This window comes from Lissotriton helveticus, chromosome 5_1 (genome assembly GCF_964261635.1).
Source record: "Lissotriton helveticus chromosome 5_1, aLisHel1.1, whole genome shotgun sequence".
NCBI classification, from domain to species: Eukaryota; Metazoa; Chordata; class Amphibia; order Caudata; family Salamandridae; genus Lissotriton; species Lissotriton helveticus.
This window is the reverse complement of record NC_136065.1, coordinates 133,723,124-133,743,147: the sequence shown is the minus strand read 5'-3', so window position 1 is coordinate 133,743,147 and position 20,024 is coordinate 133,723,124. Positions and strand designations below refer to the sequence as shown.

The window sequence follows — 20,024 nt, the reverse complement described above, 5'->3', positions numbered from 1 at the left end:
AGTGGTGACATCTTGTTTGTTCAAGATTTAGCTGCATCATGAAGGAACAGGTCCCACCTGCTATTTTAGTATTTAAAGGATGGTGCCTATGGCATAACACCCTGACTCCCTTGCCCAGGTCAAGATGCTTTTGACACAATATTGCAATGTCACAGATGTGCATCATGATAACCCGTTACCTGAATCTGCAGCAGCACAGCACTAGGTGTGATCACAAGTCGATCTTTCCAGTGCGTAAGTGATGATTTCCTATGCAGATGTGCAGATCACAATGCCCTGCAGTTGGGCTGCAATAACACAGTGGATGCCTGAAACCATGTAGCATCCTGTCAAGCCTCAGAATCTAGTCTTTTCTGTAAATACACCCCTCCCAGTGCAGGCTCCTTGTCACATATGAGCTCATGAGTAATAAATGCATCTCACTGGAAAGCAGGGATGAGGAACCGAGCAGTTTCAATTAATGTGTTTTGCTGTCAGACCTCCCACCCTCCACAAATTGATATCCAGCACTATATAATGGTAAATAACATTCTTATAAAATCCGTTCTTTGTCTAGCAGTGGGGTTCAGAGAATTGAGTCACAGTCATCCAAGAGGCCTGCTTGCTTGTTAAAGCATCCATTTATGAGCTACATCTCTTAGCACCAAATACTTCTAATGATAGAGCATCAGCTAGTAGCATCATAAGCACCCATCATGGGGTACCACACAAGTGGTTTCGGTAATTGCCAGTGAAGCTTGAGAAAACTAAATCTTGCCTATCTCAAAAATGAGACTGAGGCCAATATTTTTTCAAACAATTCTCCATCTTTTTCTTCATATTATATTTGTTTGCCGGTGCGCCGACCATATGAACAATATATAGAAATGCAAGTTTTTCAACATTTTAAAAATGTCCATACCATGTTAGTGAGTACAGTGATTTATATGATTATAATTTAAGTTTGGAAATGCTCTTATTTTTTTACTTCTGAAATAGCATAATTGTATGGCCTTCATATCACTGGAGGACAAATCCCTCTTTGATAGCAAGGCACTAGCAACACAACACTCATCTATTGGGAATGTACTTGTAAAATTGATAACAATTAAGTTATATACGATCCCCTGAACAGTGTCTTAAAATACTTTGTTTTATTTAATATATGTACACACACATATTTAAATAAGATATGAAATATCAAACACAGTCCAGAAAGTATGTGCTAAGTTTCTGAATACTAACACTGCTTGTGACAAAAAACATCTCTAATAGGTGGCCCTTTATAAACACTTGTTTTCTTTTCAATTAAAGCAAATGATTTGCTAAACTTAACTTGAAATGATTTTCCAATGGTTTTTGCACTGTGGTACATCCAAGTTTGGACACCCAATAGTTAATTAATTGCATTAAATCTCTTTACATCAGTGGTGCCTGGCATTAAAATTATACAATGATTATACTGAAAATCTAGCATACATCTGGCACTCATGAACCAACACTTGGGGGTCGATTCCGATTCGGGAAACTAATCCGTACGACGATTCGAATTCGTAGCCCGTTCCGTACGAATCGTACAAATCCGTCTGAATCTTTGCGTACCGTAAGAAAAGCAAGGGAAAATCCGTACGATACGGACCCTCACCGTGAACCGTACAAATCGTAAACATGCTGAACGACCTGACAAGAACGATCCTGACCGGGGAACGAGAACGCGATTCGTACGGAAAACGTCGTATGAGCAATTCGTACGGAGAGCCACACAATCACATACGCACCGTACCCCTGCAATCATGGGGGTACGCACCGTACCCCGATGCACCGTACCCCTACGCACCGTACACCTATGCACCGTACCCCTATGCACCATACCCCTATGCACCATACCCCTATGCAACGTACTCCTATGCGCCATATCCCTACGCAACATACCCCTGCAATCTTGGGGTGTACTCGCGTACCCGGGGGGTCCGTTTCGTACGCGGTTAGAGTCGAAATCAGCTTTTACGGACATCTTGAGCTCCCATAGAAAAAGAGTTGTACGGAGTGTTGACGTGACGAATCGTACTTGCTGGGTCGGAAAAAGCTGCTTCAATCTGTACGGACGTCGCGTACTGCGTGTTCCGAATGCGATTCGTACGGATTTTTAAGTCGTATGGTCTTTCGTACGATTCGAGATCTGCTTTGGGTTCGAATCGTACTTCATCGTACGTACGGGAACGTTTAAGGTGTACGATTCGTACGGGAAATGTGCTCCGCACAGCTATTCGTAGGGTTTTTAATACCGAATTGGAATCGGCCCCTTGATATCCGAGGTTACACAAATTTATACACCTCTTTGAATATTTCTGTTTGTATTAGTTTTTTTAATTACCATGAAGAATTCTTTGCGATGGCCTGAATATTGGCGGATGTCATCAGTTCTTGTGAATGAGAATTAGTCTGAATTTCATTACACAAAAATTCATGAGTCGTGTATAAGATTATGGTTTCCATACAAATAAATACATACGCAATATAAGAGGTAACTTGTGAAAGCTGTTGCAACATCATCAATTGGTCTTCAAAATATGAATACAATTATCTCACAAACACTGAATTCCCACGGATAAAACCTAGGTCTGCCTACCTACTCGTACCACTTTCCTTTCAGAGTGCATTAAATCCTATGGAGGATTTTTTTTTTTAACAAAATCAATGGACAATTTTAAATATTCTTATCATGCTTACATTTTGGTGAGGTATTTATTATGCACCCATTGAATTTTCATTATAGTTAAAACATACATTTTAATGCTTTGAAAGCAGCAAAATGATCAGAAGTCTGCATGAATAAAAAAGCAAAGCAAAACATGGTAAGGACTATACCTCAGAAATGAGCGCATGCTGGACCACAGTCAACTTCAGTAGGTACTTAAGTACAGAAAGCCATTGGTTGTCAGTAGTTTTCTGCACTGCACAGACACCTTGTTTCCTCTGATACACCACACATTTTCTCTAACTGAATAGGGAGGAGCTTCTGTCAGCCTATTCAGCTACCAAGAAGCCAAGTGAGCTTAATCTCTCGCTCCTCTACTCATCCTCCGGTGAGTTACGTATTTGAATATCTCAAGCTGCGGTCAAGTACAGGGATGAATGAGGATTTACTAGGATAAAATATTTTTTATTGTATAATATTTACCATACTCCAATTCACAGTTCACAGCTCACAAAAGAGAACTGTTAACATTGACCATATCAGACAATATGAAAACAATAAAATGATGAATAGTCAACAATTTGTCGTTGAAACGTAAAAAGAATGTATTCGTCATATAATAAAAAAAAAGTGAGTGCTAAACAAAGGCTATGACCATACAAAGAATGCATTGAATACAAGATTTTCCGACCACTATAAAAATGCCATACCTTTGACTTAACATTCATATTGATAAGTGGCAATAACTATAATATATCACTACATGGTTAAAACGTTCTGGTCTTTTGTACAGTAGGAACATCTAACAGAATGTTTTGGTAACAGACCTACATGTTGGCATCTGTTTGTGGGGATGCACAAGTGGCCCAGAACACATGATCTTATACTGGTAGTACTAAAGAGATATTTAAGTCTGATTCCTGAATATCCTAGTGTACTGTAGGATATTTTGAAAAACACTATCTAGTTTAGCCATTCATCCACAATCTACAGTTGTTTACACTGTGAGCTAAACATTTTCAGCTCAGTTTGACCACAACAGATCATCTTGCATTGTTCTAGAAGAGTCATTCATCAGGTACATTAGCAAATTGCTACACAGTGTTCTTTGTTGTCCCACAAGCAAACTATATTTAAGTCTAAGGGTGCTCTCCTCTGGTGTTAGCATGTCTGTACCAGAGCCCCTTCATGAGGTGTGGGTTTCGCATTCTTTAAAATGCCCTACTGTTAATATTTTTCTTAGATCTACCTAAATCCTTTTTCCTCACCAACATCCAATCAATTTGCCTACTTTTTTACCAAATTGAGTAATGGAATGATTACATCCCAGGTAAAAGAAAATCAAGAGGATATCAGAAGTTCAAGATTAATGCACAATGTTGGCTTGAATTTGTGTCTTCATCTCAAGAATAGGGCATCAAAAGTCATAGATGTTTCATATTTGGCACTCTTCAAGGGCATCATTTGTATATATAGAAATCCAGCCATGCCTACATGTCAAAATATGCAAGGTGGACATTTAATACATCTCTGATATGAAGCAGTACATTCACTTACATGATTAAGTATTATAGAAGGCATGCATGGTTTGTTTAATCATTTTCTACAAATTCAGCTCTTTATAGAAGATGATAGAACTTCTACAGTTCTGTTTTGCATACCACCTCTATACTTAACTGTCTCTATTCATCTAAGACTGGCTAAGCCAGAAAGCACAATCTTAAATGTCTCTTAAACTAAGGGCAGCCATATGATGGTTTTAGACCTATCATAAGCAAGGAACATAATTGTAAATACGTTGCATGTGTATGTGGGTCTTCTTATTGCATGAACCAAAGGTGACATGTTTACAGTATAAAGAATGACTGAATTTGGAATATTTCCACAATGGTGCAATTTGGAATATCTGCTTCCACGTGCATGGCTTTATTAACAACCTATGTCAAAACCCAGACCAAAATTTTCTGATTGTCAATATTCTACCATTGCGAAAAACCTATATTGAAGGTATCACTGTTTCATTGTAAATTTGTAAAACGGGATATACACTAAAATTGACTAAGAAGGCAACATTAGTATTATCACTAATCAGATAAAAATCAAACGACTTAGAGCCTGATTTAGAGATTGACAAATCGGATACTCTGTTGCAAACTTGATGGATACACTCTGTGCCTTATTACAGATGCTATAGGGTTTAGGGACTGATTAAGAGTTTGGTGGTCTGGGGACCGCCGTGCCATCAAGAACACCGCTGCCGAGTAGGCCCTCCAACTGCCCGATTACAAACATGGTGATCAGACCAGCATAGGATAACCACCACCACCAAGACGCTGGATCCTGTGGTGGTGGTGGGGAAGGCGGGGAGGTTTGGAGGCAGTGCTGATGCCTGCACCACCACGCCAATTAGAAGTTGGATTTATGCGGACCTTTTCATGGCGGGGCCCTGCCATGAAAAGGTTGGCAGAAAGGCAGGGAAGGTGCCCCAAACAGGACCCTTAGGTGCTTTTGCCGATTGGGCATTGTAGCTGGGGGCACATGTTGTGGCCCCCATGTCTACACAGTCGTGCATCCACTGGGTGCCATGCATGACATGGTGGCTGCCAACAGTGCGTGCACGACAGTGCATGTGCTGCAGTGTGGCAACACTGCCTTCAGGCTCAATCTGTGACCTCGTAATGCGGCGGTTGGGATGCCGTCGGCATGGTGGCATTCTCCCGACCTCCGCAATGGCAGTCGGACAGCCAAACTCGTAATAAGCCCCTTAACACACTTGTAATAAAGGAGACAGGATGGCATCCCCATTACAAGAGCGATAGGATATAATGCACTTCTAATAATGCAGACTGGAAATCTGTCACATTTGTGACAGAATAACATATATGCCAAACTCTAAACCAGGGCAATGGAATTAATACTCCAAAGTTACTATAGCTATACAGAAATGCTTCCATAAGCTTTATTTCCCCATTTTCTATTCCTGATAAATTGTAGCTACATAATCACCCAACCCCATATTTGCCCCCTTCAATTCTCTGAAGCATTACATAATTTTATTTGATTTGATAAGTTCTCTGATACCCCCTACTATGATGTTGGTGATATAAACAAACAACATTTGATAAATAAATGGTATGCCACAGTGTCCACATGGTTCATTCGGATAATTATGCTGTCTACTGTGAGGTGTCTTTGGATGTTTATTACCAGCAATATGCAAATGCAGTGAAGCTAATGCCCTCAGCACCTTTACTGAGAATGAACGCTGTAGATGTGTCCTATAAAAAATCATGCTTTTGGCTTCTTCTCCTGTCTTCAGTTCTGTACACAACAATGCTTCAGGATTCTTTTCAAGTATTTACATTATATTCCAAGAAGATTAACAATATTAATACAAAAGAACAATATATGGCAGATAATTATTGTCCAAAGTAAAGTGCTTCTGCCCATAAGTGAAGATGTGCTTTCACAATGCCTCATAGGAATACTATGGCTCTCACTAGGATATGTGGATGATGGGGAAAACTAGGACTATAGGGAATAGAGGGAATGTTTAATTTGGGAGAAGGTTTTTGAAGATGTAGTCAAAGAAACCAGTAAGGAGCTCCTTGAGAGAGGTCAAAAGGCACAAATCTATATGAATTAATTTGCAAACTCATATTACAGCAAATGTAAATGTGTAAGCAATTAACAGTTAACCTTGTGTTATCATTGTCCCATGATCCGATGGTTATATGCTATTGCAGTGCACCGGGAACATCCATCTTGGGTGTAAAATGGACAGCTGTATCCAGAGGCTGTAAGGTACAGAGTAGAACAGATATGAATCTAGTAAGATGTAATGTCAAGCATGCCAATGGGATGAGGAATTTGAGTTTAGAGAGGTATTTAGTGAATATGGGAAGGTCTTGGTGAAGATGAGAAATTTAATTGAAGAACTATCTAGGTACATACATGGGGGCATAGCAGTCACACAGAGGATTCAGGGATGAGAGAATTAGATCTAGTGGGGTGTGTGCGATGTTACCACAGAGAATAAAAAACAGGAGGGAGTTAAGAGCACGTTAAACACAGGGATCTTTGGGATACAACCATGTGAGCGCGAGGATGGGGCTATTAGAGCAGAAACTTGGAAAAGAAGACTGCTCTCTCTTCCCTCTTTAAATTTCTTCTGGTATTTATGAAAAATATGCAGTTGCTTAATTCAAAGGTACCAGACATCCCATGCCTTTTTGTAAAATATTTAGCATGGCAGCTTATCAAACCAGGATTATATTAGCTTTTAAATCAGCAGTAGTTGTCCATTGGATATTGAAAATATTAAAATGTTGGCTGTCCGGCCAATGTATGCCTTTTTTTTCTAAGAAAGGTACAAATGTCAAGCAAGTCATATAAAATAGGGTCTCATGCACCACCATCGCCCCTCCTTCGCCATCTGACAAAGATCCAACTCAAGCCATTTGATCATGATCCAGTCTTCAGAAGTTCCACAGCGTCGATCGGGGAAAGAAAGCATATCCCAGATTCCCCAGGATACGTTTTGCCACCAATTCTTCAAGCTTGTTGCATTTGCTCTTACGATATTCTAACCTGCTTCTTTGAAAAAGTGTCATATAGAGACAGTTTCTGTCCAGTGACAGTAACATGTAAACAGAGGACTTCTGGCAATTCTTTTCACCAGTGTGTTTGACTTTTCCAAGTAGACTATTTTCCACGTTGAATCCATGCTTTCCTCAGTTTATATTTAATACTGTTGGTATTCTATTTCATTAAATACCACGTACTAACAGTCCAGAGACTACCTGTTGACAAGGGATGTTGATGGTCCCCTTCCAAACCTGGGTTCATAGCTGAGTCTCATCTCTGGTTTCAGGGTTCACAGCTGTGTTTGGTTTGTAGGTGTAGCTGCTTTTTCGACTATGGGAGTCATTGGAGACATGGGCTAGTGGGTCCGATCGGATTAAATATCTGGAAAACAATACAAGCGGAACATGAAAAAATATCATACAGTGGCAAGTCAAGATCTGTCCATTAACAGGCACCAAGAAATACATTTGCTTGATTATCTATCATTGTGGTTAGGCACCAAATAGCTAGAGTTGTGTTCATCGGTTATGTCTTGAAAAATAAAACAATTATGCAACAGATATTTAGGCATAACTATGCTTCATGTGTGAACAACTGCAATACCTCATTGCACAACAAATCTTGGACCTGTTGACCTTCTTCATGGAGGACATTCCAAACACATAGAAGTAAACAAAACAAAACAAAACCAATCCTTAACTTCAATCATCTTATTGGTGTTAAGTGTGAGTCCTTTCCTATAGGTCATAGCACAATAAGCAAGATACTTTCTTTAGTTGCATGTCTCCTCTCAAGGGGTAGTGAAGTCGGACAGCTCAGACTGAGAACATAACAATACATTTCATGCAAAGAAACACTATAAACTCAGGGCCCGATTAACAGAACTAACTTAAGACAAAATCCTAAACTTACTACCATTTTGGTATTCACAGAAGGCACTTACTCATTTTGGTATTCACAGAAGGCACTTACTCATGGATGAGTAAGTGCCTTCTGTGAATACCAAAATGAGTAAGGGCACTTACTAATTCTGGTATTCACAGAAGGCACTTACTCATTGATGAGTACGTGCCTTCTGTGAATACCAAAATGAGTAACTGCCTTCTGTGAATACCAAAATGGTAGTAAGTTTAGGAATCTGTCTTCAGTTAGTTCTGTGAATCGGGCCCTCAATGTATAGTCAGAGCTATTACCTGTTTTTTAACATACAGACAACCACACCTCCCAAAATTATGGCAATTTGTGGGGCTGAGAGTAAAACCTCATCACTTTTTAGCCATCAAGCCTGCAGCTTGATGGCTAAAAAGTAGTCTCTTTAAGCATTGGGTCCTTTTGCCAATGTACGATTCGGGGGCCATGTACTTAATTGTTTTTTTTTTCTGGACAGTCATTATAGCAGAGGGTTCAGACAGAATGCAGAAATGTAACAAATGCAACATTGGGTCAAATTTGCTATAAGTGTTCCATGGTTTCCCTGTAAAGATGGGTTTGTGGTCCTGTGAGTTTGTGTCTTGGAAATGTCTGGTCACCATTAAGCTTTTTAGCTGGCAAGGCATCTACAGAACAAGGGGTAACCAGCAGAGGAATCCACCAGACTGGACTAGTAAGGGCTGGGACCTATGTTTCAGGTCAGTATCCAACTGCAATTTAAATGCAGATATCTCTTGACTGGTGAGGACTATCAGTGACCGGTTCAAAGTGTTCCAGTTTCAGGGCAATTGAGGCATTCTTTGTAACATTACCCCACAACACTTGGTGAAAAGGGGAGACCTTTCAATCTATCTATGGAGTGAAATTAGTAGATAATGACTCTCTAAAGTGGATTCTGTATTGTCACCAGACATCCTCTCGTTAATACCTGGGTAACATATCATCATTCCATTTCCTTTTGGACATTTCCTTGTGGATTGCATTTTCATCGTAGACCTACCCAACATTTGTTATTGCATTGTAAGTGACATAGTGCTAAGTATATTAGTAATATTATGGCCATAATGTTATAAAGGATAGGGTTGGGGTAGGTATAATCTGTGATGTGAGTAAAGGAAAGGGTATGAATTTGAGGAGCAAGGCGGTAATAAGGGTAGGGGTTAAATTTAACGGTAATGAAATGTGGGTAACTAGTTAAGGGTAAGAGCACAAGTTGGCATGAGGTTAAGGATGTTAAGGAAAGAAGGATTTGTATGGGGTTAAAGAGACGTTGTTACAAAACAGAGTTGAATCATAAGAGATTAAATGTCATGGTAAATATAAGGGGTTAAGGGGAATGGGTATGGAGTTCCAGGGAAAGGTTAAGGAGTAAGGCACTACGTGTAAGAGCATAAGGGTTAGGTTATGGCTAGAAGGTTGCAGTGAAGGCTTATGGTAAGGGGTTAAGCTAAGGGTGTAAGCTAAGGGATTCGGTGTGAGGGGTTAGATGGGACAGAGAAAAGAAAATAGTTTAAACAAAAAGGCTTATCCACTGAATGATGATGATGTTATGTTAAATGAGTGGTAAGCTGCAAGAAGATGGTAGACAGAAAAACAGCAGGCAAGGAAACACTAGTTATCCGTTGATGTCAAGCACAAGACAAGAAAGGTGGCAGGTGAAGTTTTAAGTATAGCAGGGGTAAAATGAAGTTGCTAGAGAACTGGACTATCAGAGAACCACTGTTTTGGGGAAGGAAACCAGGGCGCGAAGACAATAAAGGTGGTTCTGTCCACATGGGGAAATAGAGTAATGTGCAGGTAAAGCACTATGCAAAGAGAGGTTGCGTAGTAGGTCACCCGAACAGGCATACTGGCAAATGAGTATGTGCATTCATCTAGTATACAACTGCCATCAATAGGGAAAGACATTAGTCAGTCAGAAAGAGATCCAACAAGGCATGGATGGCCATCATTCTCAAGTCATACTAGAGCTACAGTCCAATGAACAGACATAAATGAAAACTGTTATTGATCCAACTTTAAAGGGGTATATTATCTCTTGCTTAATGTCCAGTGTTTCCAAGCTGGTACTATTTTACAAGCACACCATCACTGGGAGGGGGGGGGAGGGAAGAGATCAGCATAATTTAAACTAGTCCTTAGAAATGGAGAAACACTGCATGGGTCAGGCATGGCCAGTGGAGTTTCTTCCTCAGCTGCAACCACAGCTCCCCCTAGCAAGACAAACAGGTACAGATGTGTAGCTTTATGATGATTGTGCCAATCCTGAATAATGTTTTCTGTTACAATCTCTGGTGTAAGCAGTGTGTTTATTGGCATTAAAATACTTTTTGCCAGGACCTAGACTAGTCTCCAAACAAGGACATCTGTTCTTCTCTAGATGCCCATGAGCACAAATGGAATAGTAAAGAAGACATGTGGTCATGTGCTCACCTCTATTTGAAATACACATATAAGGCATTCCGAAATGATGGTTTGAGTTCACTTACTGCTTCTAAGAGTCATGAAAAGACAAGCAGGGGATAGAGCTTGACCAAAAGCAATGTCTTCTCTCTGGAGATGTATTTTCTGACAGCTCCATAATGTCCAATTTCAAATCACCTTGGAGAGCACTTACAACTATGAAAGATGTTTGAATAATAAACTGTGATGATGATTGTGAATCTTAAAAGGGCTAGTGGAAAGTGTTCAAGGTCGTACAGCACCTTTGTGGTCTATTCCATTTTTTTTCTATTGTTCTTGTCACCTGGGAGGAGAACTATCATCTTCTAGTTCTGACCTCCACATATGCATAAGATGTTTTAAAAACATTGAACAAATAATCAGTCCGATTCATATGATGTCTGGGGCATTCAGTCTGTCCAAAGGCCTAATATTCAAATTAATACTTACACAATGTCGTTCACTTCCAGCCGCGTATCTGGAGGTGGATTGATGAGGACATAGGACAATGTGTTCTGATGGTCGTTCATTTCATCTACAAGAAAGAATAGAAGTAAGGACCAAGTGGAGGCACAATTCACACATCTCTAAGTGTGCATCACTTCCTCCTTTAAGTATGGATAATTTGATACATGAAATGACATTCATTAAATGCCTCTATTAATTTAAAGTCTGATGGACCATTTTTCAATGATTTACTCTAAAGCAATTAGTTGACACCCAAAGAATTCCAGATTTACACTAGCCACCCTCATCTTTTAATTTTCACATGCATACCTTTGAGATGCTCTCCATTGAAATTCTCATGGACTTGAACAAGTGCACCTTGAAGGGATCCATCCATCATCAGACTAGTCTCAGTGTAAATCAAGTGGGATACATTTGAGATGCCTTAGGGTATCTCCCATATCTTTTGTGAATTTAATGCTCTCTCTGATGCAGGAGGTACAGATGGGAAAGCCTTATATTATTAGGAAACAGCATTTATCTGTGTCATGCTAGTTTACTGTAAGCTATACGTATTGGCTGTGAGTGCTATGTCATGCAAACATTAAAGCTGTAATACTTCTTTGAAGATTGTTTTGGTTTGCTGAATGACTGGTATATTATCATACGAGTCATAACTGGCAAATAATAGTTTATACTTGTAAAACAATACTCAGCAGCAGAGCGAGACAAGCAAATACGTACCATAGAGCTAAATTGGCATATAGGTGATTTAAATTGCTCATCTACTAACACGTTACTTGCTACTTAATGGAAGTATCTCTGTGATAGTGAAAGCTGGTGACCTAAAATATGGATTGCCCTAAAACATGTATAATCTCTGCATCATTGCTTCTTTTTTAAATAACTACCTGATCAATGTGGTATTCCTCCACTTGATAAAAATCCACTAGTCAAATGTTTAGCAGCACATTCCACTCACATTAACAGAAAGTTGCTCTCGAATCCAATGGCAATCAATTGTAATTGTACTTTGGGTGTCCTCTGTTCAAATATTTAAGCATTTGGTATATATACCTGACTATTGTAAGATGTACATTTTCCAAATTTTTTCCTTTTTAGTGACTGATAGATTTATGTTAATAAGATGGATGCTAAACTGAAGGAACTCTCAAAAATGTCAAATGTCTGTGTTTCTCTCCTGAGCAGTTGCACTTGTGGTAATTTATATCAAATATATATAAGCATGCATAAAATATATACATGTTGTTAGACCTGACATCCTTGGCGTGGTATTACCCCACACCGTTTTGCCTTCACTTCTCCTTTTTTGTTAGTTTTGGGACTCTGTGCACTTTACCACTGTCATCCAGTGCTAAAATGATTGTGCTTTATCCTTCACAGATGGCAAAATTGGCATACACCTAGGTGGCACATGCAATTTACTTGTAAATCCCTAGTAAATGGTACTACGTGTACCACTAACACTGGGTTACCTTATTACATTTAATAAGTGACAACATTTGATTGGGAGCAGATAGAAATATAGTGCTTACCGTCAAATTAACTGCAATTTGAAATCCTCTTTAATGGTGAAACCAAATTTTAAGTCACAATTCTGAAAATACCACTTCCAGAAAGGTATCATTTTTTTGTCCTAATCATTTGTGCCTTCTGACAGTGTCCTGGGTCACATGATTGTGAATGGATCTATTGTTATGGGTTGTCTATTGCTTCCAGACAGTAACACAAAGGGGGCTTAGGTGTGGACAGGATGGGTAATCCTGGCAGGATGTCTTGGAAGAGCTGTACCCAGCCCCACTTACATTTCAAAGGGCTTTACCTCCTGTACAGACAAAGGAATCTTACATCAGGCCTGCCCTGTCATTTGTCACCCCAGACAGTTTGGAGCCTTGACAGTGAAAGGGGAAGAACTTTACAGACCCAATGTGGGGGTACAACAGGGAGTTTACCACAGAAAGGCTGGTACCAGGAATGCATATTGGATCTCCAGAAGCACTCATCAGAACACACCTGGAGCTGTGGAAGTTACAGAAGAAGGGCTGCCCTGCTGCCGTAAGATCACCCTGTTGCTAGAAGGACTGCCTTGCTGTCTGAGAAGGAATACTGGACCTTCTTGCCTTCATCCCAGTCTAACCTGAGTGGCTCCTAATGTGAGCTACGGGGACACAACAAACTTCAGAGGCTTTCTTGTAACTGTCCAGCTAACCTGCTGATGGTCCTGCTGGACATGCAACTGGACCTGCCTGAGTACTGCCGCTGGCCTCTTCTTGGAATGAGACCTCATCCCTAGTAGGTGACCCCTAAGTCCTTCATCTCGGCTGGCATGAGAGTGTACTCCTCCCTGCCTAACTATGGGCTACATCTAATCAGATGCTGCACTGTTTACCTTGACGCAGGATCTTGCCTTGCAGCCCCTGATCCACAGCCTCATCGGTACCGATGCAGCTCAATGAAGAACCTCACATCACAGCCCCTCACTGCTCCTGATAGGTGGCTTCATGGAACCGCCACTGCATGCTGCAACTTGATGTAGGCCCTCACACCACAGCCCTCGCAGCTCCTGATTAGAACCAACATGACACAACTCAATGCAGGACTTCGCATCGTAGCATAGTTCAGCTCCTGATTGGAACCGACGCCAAGGAACACGTGAGCTTTTACCTCTCTGCATCAACATCTTAATACCCAATATTGTTTTTCTACGAAGGCAGCCATTTTTTTTTGCGGGTCACTAAAATGATAACTCATCCTTAAGAATCTCTCCATTGCAAATCAATATTTCCATAATTTTTTAGAAGCCACGACTAGTTGCAGATGATTACATAAGCAACTCAAATGAGTGCAAGAACAATTGTATTTTTTTATGCATGAGGCAAATGAAGGATTAAACATTTCCTTAATTGTATCGCACCATGGTAGAGCTCCAATTAACAAGGGATCACCCTTTGCCATTCACCACAGGATCCAAAGTTCATGCAGCCATTTGTTGTCTTATAGGGAACATATGCAATACATTCATCTCCTTATAGATAAGAGGAGGGCTCAGCACACATTTGGGGGAAAGGAAATGTGGAATTTTGTCTCTTTGAAAAATGAAAAACTAATGCTCCCGCCCCTGGAGGCTTTTTTTTCTTGCCCCCTACCGCAAGGTTTTTTACTGGTGGTAACAGACATAAAAAAGCCTTGGCACCATCCATCATAAATATGGCGGATTGAGGGCTCCTACTCCATCGTTTACCTGTTTCTTCATAGATAGCTTGTTGTCCAGGATGATGCTGAGGTTGTGGGTGTGGTCTGTTGGGACGGGGGACGGGCCAAGTTTAGCAGGCCACCATGCGTCGTTCCATGTGTTGTTCCCAAAGATTTGGACGTCTGTCTTGTCTGAGTAGAGCTTGAGACAGCTGTTCTTCATCCAGTCAGGGACATTTATCATACAGCTGTGGTAGTTGGTTCTTATGGTGGAGGGGTCTTCTGACAGCCAGAGGATGTGCTGGGTACAATCGACGTAGTAGATGATGTTAAGTTCATGTGATCTGACCGTGTCGGCTAATGGGGTCATGTATGTGTTGAAATGGGTGGGGCTGAGGAATGATTCTGGGGAAATGCCGCATATGATCTTAGGATTCCAGGTGAACGGTGGGAGACGCATTCTCTGTGTTCTTCCGGGAAGGTATGAAGCGATCAATTTGGGAGTCTCTCTGAATTTCAATGTGATGGAATCTTTTGATCAAGATGTGATGTTATATGGTATCGAAGGTAGCGGACAGGTCCAGAAATATGAGTGCTACTGTTTCACCGTGATACAGGATGGCCCTGATGTTGTCAGTGATTGTGATCAGGGCGTCTCGGTACTGGTGTTGGCTCAAAATCCAGATTGGGAGGGGTCCAGAAGGTTGTTGTGTTCCAGGTTTTTGGTGAGCTGCTGACTGATTGATGTCTTGAGAACATTCACTGGAAAAGGTAGCAGGGAGATGCGCTTGTATTTCTTCTTTAGTTCTGCTGGGTCGGTGGATACTTTTTTCAGGAGAGGCCTCACTTCAGCAAGTTTCCAGTCCTCAGGAAAGGAGGGGGAGGTGATGGAGCTGTTTAGGACCTTCTTGAGCTTGTCACTATTGAACTTGTTCCCGAGTTTAAAGACATAGTGGTGACAGGGGTCGGTGGGTGCACACAAGTGCACGGAGTTCATGATATAGATTGTGGCTTGAATTGTGAGGGGGTCCCAGTGGGCGAGCATATGTTCAGGGATAGTGTTCGTGGGTGTGAGTGGGCTGATGGTGTTAACGGCAATTTCAAGTTTTTGTAGATGACTGATATCTTGTCGTTGAAGAAGTCTACTAGGGTGTTACAAGGTTCTTGGGAGGGGTGATGTAATTTTTGGAAGCTTTAGGGTTGGAGGACTTTTTCATGATTGTGCAGATTTCCTTGCCGTGGTTTGTGCTAGCTTCAATGTAGTCTGCTAAGGCATTCTTCTTTGTTTGTTTCAGGAGACAGCGGTACTGGTTGAGTGCCATGTTGACTGTGGTATGATCTCCTGTCTCTTTGCTGATGCCATTTTCTCTTTAGTTGCCTGCAGTGACATTTGGTGGATTTCAGATCCACAGTATGTGGTAAATAAATAAATAATACCTCTCTTTTTGACTAGACATATATCATAACAGATAGCTCAATAAATAAGAGTCAAGATTCGAGGTAGTAGGAGTTTTGCAGGTTTAATACAGCATAAGGACAGGAACAGGACAACCTGCATAGGAATAGGATGACAGGGCCCAGCAGCTGCTGGGGCTGGGTCTGGGATGAGCGCGCTGACTTTTAATAACAATACATGAGCATATATACATAACGCAAACACATAGCATTACATTGCAGTAGGCGTAGCAGTGGGTGGAGCAGAAGGCGTGACGCGTAGCAGTCGCGAAAGATAAGGGCGAAAAGAGGTGTAACTGGGCGTATACATAGACATGTGATGCAAACGTAACAGAATATGTCATAAATGGGGCGGAAACCATGGAGGGGGCTACCTAAGGAGCCGGGACCTCTAACCTGATGGTGCGCGCAAACTAGCAATGACGTATCACTAGGAGAAGCTGGGGGCTATGAACTCTGTGCTAGGAGCAGAGACTGAAGTCTGGAGAGTCAGGGCGACATGTACCTAAACAGTATCTAGTATCTGATGTTTAGAGAACATGTTGATATAAACTAGAAGTCAGGAGAGGAAAGGCTAACAGACTCTAAGACTGGACCATGCATTATTCTACATGTAGTGCGTGATGAAGAATATTAAATGACCATTAAATGCAGTATTTCTCTAACGTGGAGACGTGAAGGCTAGACAATGACGGAAACTATTGATACAGTTCAGTAGCTTAGGAATGCAGAGAAGGAGGACTGAACTGATAACTGGAACTATAACATACTTTTGGCAGACTCAGAGACTGAGCCAGGCTGGGCCGGGCACTGCGAGGCAGGAAGTAAGTGAAGGGTCGAGGATACAGGTGGGGGCTGTATCGCTCCTCAGCGAAGTTGCAGGAGACAGGAGCTGAATCTGGTGTCCAGGCCCTTTTGAGGCCTAGAAACGGGGACTTTATAATAGAATAACGTGCACACTGAGAAATGTGGCAACGTAGCTTTACATAGGCCTGATATTCGTAGTATTCACGAGGACTGGAAACTGGCATACTAGAGGTGGACACAACTGTAATTGCGTCATTAATCGAACATGGGGAATGCATATGCATATTTAATCATGCACACATAACATATGATGGATGACACGTAGGGACACAGAACATGGCAAAATTTACTTTTCCACATTCCCTCCTTGTCACTACGTTTCCATCAGGAAACATCAATATTCATGATACCATCTATCATTTCATACAGTATCATTTGCTCGTCTCGAATTATCCTGGAACGGGATTTAGAACGGGGCTTGGGACTAGGAATACAAGAGGTAGCACAAATGCCGCAAATCGCAGGGCCACATTGTATACAGAGGCAGCAGCTGAATATGACCGCTACTGCAATACCTAGAAAGGACAATATTTTCCATCCCCATGCGGAAATTATATTCCAGAACCAACCGGACCATGTCCAGGTGCCTGGATCTTGGTGTATCAGATGGGCAATTTTATGGAGTCTGGTTATAGCTGAATAAACAGACGGCGCGTTATTTGGAATGAAAATGCAGCAACTAGATCCGATGACTCTACAGGCCCCGCCCCTATCGGCCAGTATGACGTCAAGGACGAGACGATTCTGTAAAACGACAAATCTCATAGCAGATTGCTCTTCGGTTAAGTTACCTAGAGCAGAGGCAGTCTCATTTACTACAGCTTCGAGGGTTCTGGTTAACCTACGGATCAGTTTACTATTCTGGATAGGTCCTATAAAGAAAAAGAAACCTCTGTTGAAATCTGTATACTGTTCTAGAGCAGTTTCAGTATAATCGACAATTGGGGACTCCCTTCTATGTCTAATGTGTACTAGATGTGTGTTTCTATGATAATCAGGTGGGGCTAGAAAAACTGGTGGCAGTAGGAAGGCAATGTAACAGGTTCCCTCCCAATCGAGGGGCAGACGAACATATGCAGTTTGACCACAAATAAAATAAGAATGACGTGAAGCTTTGAAGATAGATTTCCCACTGTCACTATACTTGACAATAGTAGTACAATCACTATGTCCTACGTGTACGGAACCATTATTTCGGACACATAATTCGCCTTTGACTGGTAGTACTGAAATAACAGGTAAGTCTGGAGTAGTATCAGACTGAACATTCAGGACCATGAAATTCGACGAATAATTACCTAAATTATACACTTCATTTTCTAGATCTAACCCTGTTCTGTGGGGGAGACCTTGCTTATCTGGAAAACATGTATTGTTAAGAAAAGATATATCTGTTGAGGATGACGTTAACGTGGACCATGCTCCACACGAACTATTATGTGAAAATGGATAAGGAAAAAGTGGCAGAACTCCCTTCGGGGTCTGAAAAGGGGGGAGTCGACCACACACCCAACAATTAGTGGTATTGCTGGACTGGTGTGAGTAATGTAACATGCGGATAAATGAGTTATTTCGTATGGCGAGGCGGTAAGAGAGTTCATGAGGAGGCAGGTCACTAAACGTGTGCTCTACTGTAGCATTAGCAGACTTATTTACATGAAGAACTGGGAAATATAGGTAAAATGCATAACTGGTGCAGGAAATCATAAGGCTGAGAAACAATATGAAACATAGAAAAACGATACATCGGATTGAGTTTTGACTAACTCTCTCATTATGGGGGTCTATTTTATACATGTCAGAAACAGTCTAACCGTTTCACCTAGGGGAGGACTTAGACAATCAAACTGACTGACTTATTTTACTAGACCGGAGTTTTAGCTTGTACTCCTGTTGTGGAGTTTTCTCTAACAGGGGAGGGGTTGTAGCAATGTCTTTTGCGGGACAGTCCTTGAGAACAATATTTTGGCAATCCTTCAAATCCTGGGAAATGTTCTTTAAGACGGGTTTCAGTCCATTAAAAAGTTTGACATGAGAAAGGTGTACCCAGCCTTTGCGTCCTTCCAACTTCACGGCTGTACGGGTGGTGAGGAGGACCTGTCGGGGCTCTTTCCAACGAGGTTCCAGCGGACTTGATCTGTCAAAGTTGCGGACCATCACCATGGATCCTGGAACGATTTCATGCGGTGCCACCTCGGTATTGTCTGGAAATGCGGCGGCAACCTGTGAACGACATGAGTTGAGGGCAGACATCAAGGAAGCTAGGTAATCTGTCAGCATATTACTTGAAACATCGGTAATACTTCGGGGTCTAGGAGTACCCCACATGTTAGGGGGGCGGCCAAAAACGACCTCATACGGGGACAGACCTGATCTGGAATGTGCGACCATGCGCATATAAAACAAAGCGACTGGTAGAGCTACTAGCCAGTCCACACCTTTTTCTTTACACACTTTTGCAATACGGATTTTCAGGGTCTGGTTATGTCTCTCTACGAGACCGGCTGCTTCAGGATGGCGTACACAATGGAACTTCCACTGGTACCCTAGCAAAAGGGAAACATGCTTCATGAGTTCAGATGAGAATGGCTGGCCGTTGTCAGAATATACGACTCTAGGGAGTCCATAACGAGGGAAAAACTCACGAACCAACTGCTTAGCAGTGGTCGCGGCTGTGTAATCTGGGACTGGATATGCTTCTGTCCACCTGGACAAAGCGCATACAACTACAAGGACATACTTGAAACCTCGACATCGCTCCATCTGAATATAATCCATCTGGAGGACTTCAAAAGGGTGGTCAGGGGGCTGGAATCCACCTTGTTCCACCGGGACACTTTTACCTGGATTAAACTGACAACATATCATACAGGTACGGACTTTCTGCTTAGCTGCAGCTCGTAAATGCTTGTTGAACCAAATGTTCTGGATACTGTCTAACATAGCTTTTTCTCCTAAATGTGCTGGACTATGTGCGGTATTGATAATGACTTGAACCATAGAGTCGGGGAGAAACCATGTGGCTCTACCCTTCGTTAACCATCCTTGATCTGTCTGGACCCCTCCTTGTTCGGACCATTTCTTGATTTCTTCAGGAGTAGCATGTAACTGGATATCTATGACATCTTGTGTAGGGTCCTTAACTGTCATACATGTAGTCGGATCTGGAGCATGTGTCTGTGTCGGATTAACTTGAATGTCTGGAGTCTGTGCTGTAAGCTTGGCTGTGCGATCTGCTAGATCATTACCTTGGGAAATAATGTCAGTAACTTTCGTATGTGCTTTGCACTTCATGATAGCAATAGATGTCGGCAAGTGTATGGCATCTAACAGAGCTTGAATAAGGAGACCATGCTGAATCTTGGTTCCATGAGAAGTCATGAAACCTCTCTCCTGCCAGAGCACT

General features: G+C 41.6%; 1 protein-coding gene across 1 annotated transcript in view; it reads right to left on the bottom strand.

Moving 5' to 3' along the window:
* Positions 1 to 5,705: 5,705 nt before the first annotated feature.
* The window catches only part of KCNT1 (potassium sodium-activated channel subfamily T member 1), a 739,470-nt gene continuing 725,151 nt past the window's right edge, over positions 5,706 to 20,024 (bottom strand). The window contains exons 31-32 of the mRNA XM_078640347.1: positions 11,087 to 11,171; positions 5,706 to 7,645 (exon numbers count right to left, since the gene is read on the bottom strand). Coding sequence (XP_078496473.1) covers positions 7,522 to 7,645; positions 11,087 to 11,171 — 209 coding nt within the window. The 3' untranslated portion in view covers positions 5,706 to 7,521. The remainder of the gene's footprint in view (positions 7,646 to 11,086; positions 11,172 to 20,024) is intronic.